The 1,877-nt window shown below is 45.0% G+C and overlaps 1 protein-coding gene across 1 annotated transcript in view; it reads left to right on the top strand.

Moving 5' to 3' along the window:
- LOC106807436 (cactin-like) overlaps window positions 1-1,877 on the top strand; it is a gene marked incomplete at its 5' end in the record, with an annotated part of 22,138 nt that overhangs the window by 18,083 nt on the left and 2,178 nt on the right. The window contains 1 exon segment of the mRNA XM_014809759.1: window positions 1,434-1,589. Coding sequence (XP_014665245.1) covers window positions 1,434-1,589 — 156 coding nt within the window.

Genomic DNA, 1,877 nt, shown 5'->3' with positions numbered 1-1,877 from the left:
CCAATCCAGCCGTTCCGCGCCCCCCTGTCTTCTGAGCCCCCAGGGTCACGAGGTGGATATCCGGCTAGGCTTGAGAGCCGCAGGCGTCAGGTCGTGGGTGGGTCAGAGCTAGGGTCAAGGTCGTTTGGTAGGGAGAGCCTAGCGGTCACGGTCCGCTGGTAGGCTAGGAGCAGGTCAGGTCTGTCTAGGCTTAGCAGCCAGCGCTACCGGGCTCGTCTGGTAGGCAGTAGAGCAGGGTGCAGGTCAGGTCGTGGTAGGTAGAGCAGGGTCAGGTCGTGGTAGGTAGAGCAGGGTCAGGTCGTGGTAGGTAGAGCAGGGTCAGGTGGTGGTATACAACTTCTAACATCTACAGTTAAATAGTTTAGTATTTCAATTGCTACATTGGATTCAATTAACGTTGTAACAATAACATGCAGAGATGATGTGAGGTATAGGGATATCGAACAGTCGAAATAGTCCATAAACCTGACACAGTATTTCTAGACTCTTATACTCTTACTATATCGCCAGTATTCCGGTCGTTAACCCGAGAAATTGTCCTCTAGCAATTCATTTTTACATTGTCTATATCCAGTGTCCTTAATAAGAATATCCATAGGAATAGGGGAGCCATGCCTTATCAGAGCAATGTTAACCAGTATTGTGCTGCAGCTTGGGTTCATGTAATTATTTATAGTGGTTGTTGATACTTTTAGTGTGGTTTTTTGCCATTGTTAATATTTGAGCAGAAATCTATTCATAGAGTTATCCCGAGAAAATTAGATTTGGTCGGCACAATTTGTTAAGTTGTGTGTGGCTGCACAGCTGTCTACACACAGGTATTGCGTTCTGAGCAATGAAACGGTTGGCTGACACTAACAATAGCAAGTGTGGCTGTATGGATGTCTGGGTCTGTGAATGATCGCGTTACTTCATTCCACTATCTATAATAGCAGTGTATGCGTCACAGACGCTGGCTGCTGTAATTGCTTGACATGTCACTGATTTCTGCAGATAAACTCGCGCAAAACAACCATTCATGTGTTTCTAGAATTCCAACTGCTTCTAGAGGTTTCTGGCATAGCATATTTATTGATTTTTTTCTCTGAAAACTCTAATTGACCCCGTCCACCCCTGGTTATCTAATGCACGTATTTCATCATGCTTTTTTTCTCACGGTGAATGTTCGACTGGTTCTCAGTCCCACTGCTATAAAAGGAATGGGCTTGTTTATTTTATATCGTACCAAATTACATAGATCGCACAAAGAAATTTGCTTACTTATTAGCAGTTTAGCGATCCCAGGTTTTCACACGAAAGGGTTTTCACCAATCTACCTACTCTAACTTTTATTTTAATAGATCGGCAGACACACACATATCTTTTTGTTTCGCCTTCTTACTAATGACGTGTAATATTTCATAAGAACGTGTGTACGCGTGTTCTTTTCGTAGTCTGCTGAGGATGCAGCGTTTGAGCGTGAGGCGAGGAAGGGCATGGCCGGTGACGAGGCAACGTTTAGCGTCGAGGTGCCATTAGCCAGCACGTCGTACCTGTGGCAGGACAAGTATCGGCCACGCAAGCCGCGCTTCTTCAACAGAGTGCACACGGTGGGTTCGACTTCATTATCATTGTTTATAGTTATTTTTAGTTGTTCAGGGGTAGGCTTACATCGTTATTCTAGGGGGTGTGTGTGAGACTATTTGCTTCATCTATGGTGGAGGTTTGTCTATATGTCATTATTTTGGATATTGAGGTGTGGCTACATGGTCAATCTGATATTCATGAGGCGGAATTAAGGTGGTACAATCTATTCCTGTGCTTCTTCATTATTTTGCATTGGGGGGGGGGGGGGGAATGCTACACCCTGGCTAGATGCCAGGGTGGAGCAGTAATTG

This window comes from Priapulus caudatus, unplaced genomic scaffold (genome assembly GCF_000485595.1).
Source record: "Priapulus caudatus unplaced genomic scaffold, Priapulus_caudatus-5.0.1 Scaffold215, whole genome shotgun sequence".
NCBI classification, from domain to species: domain Eukaryota; kingdom Metazoa; phylum Priapulida; class Priapulimorpha; order Priapulimorphida; family Priapulidae; genus Priapulus; species Priapulus caudatus.
Note: the sequence above shows the minus strand (reverse complement) of the source record. Positions and strands in the feature narration are given on the sequence as shown.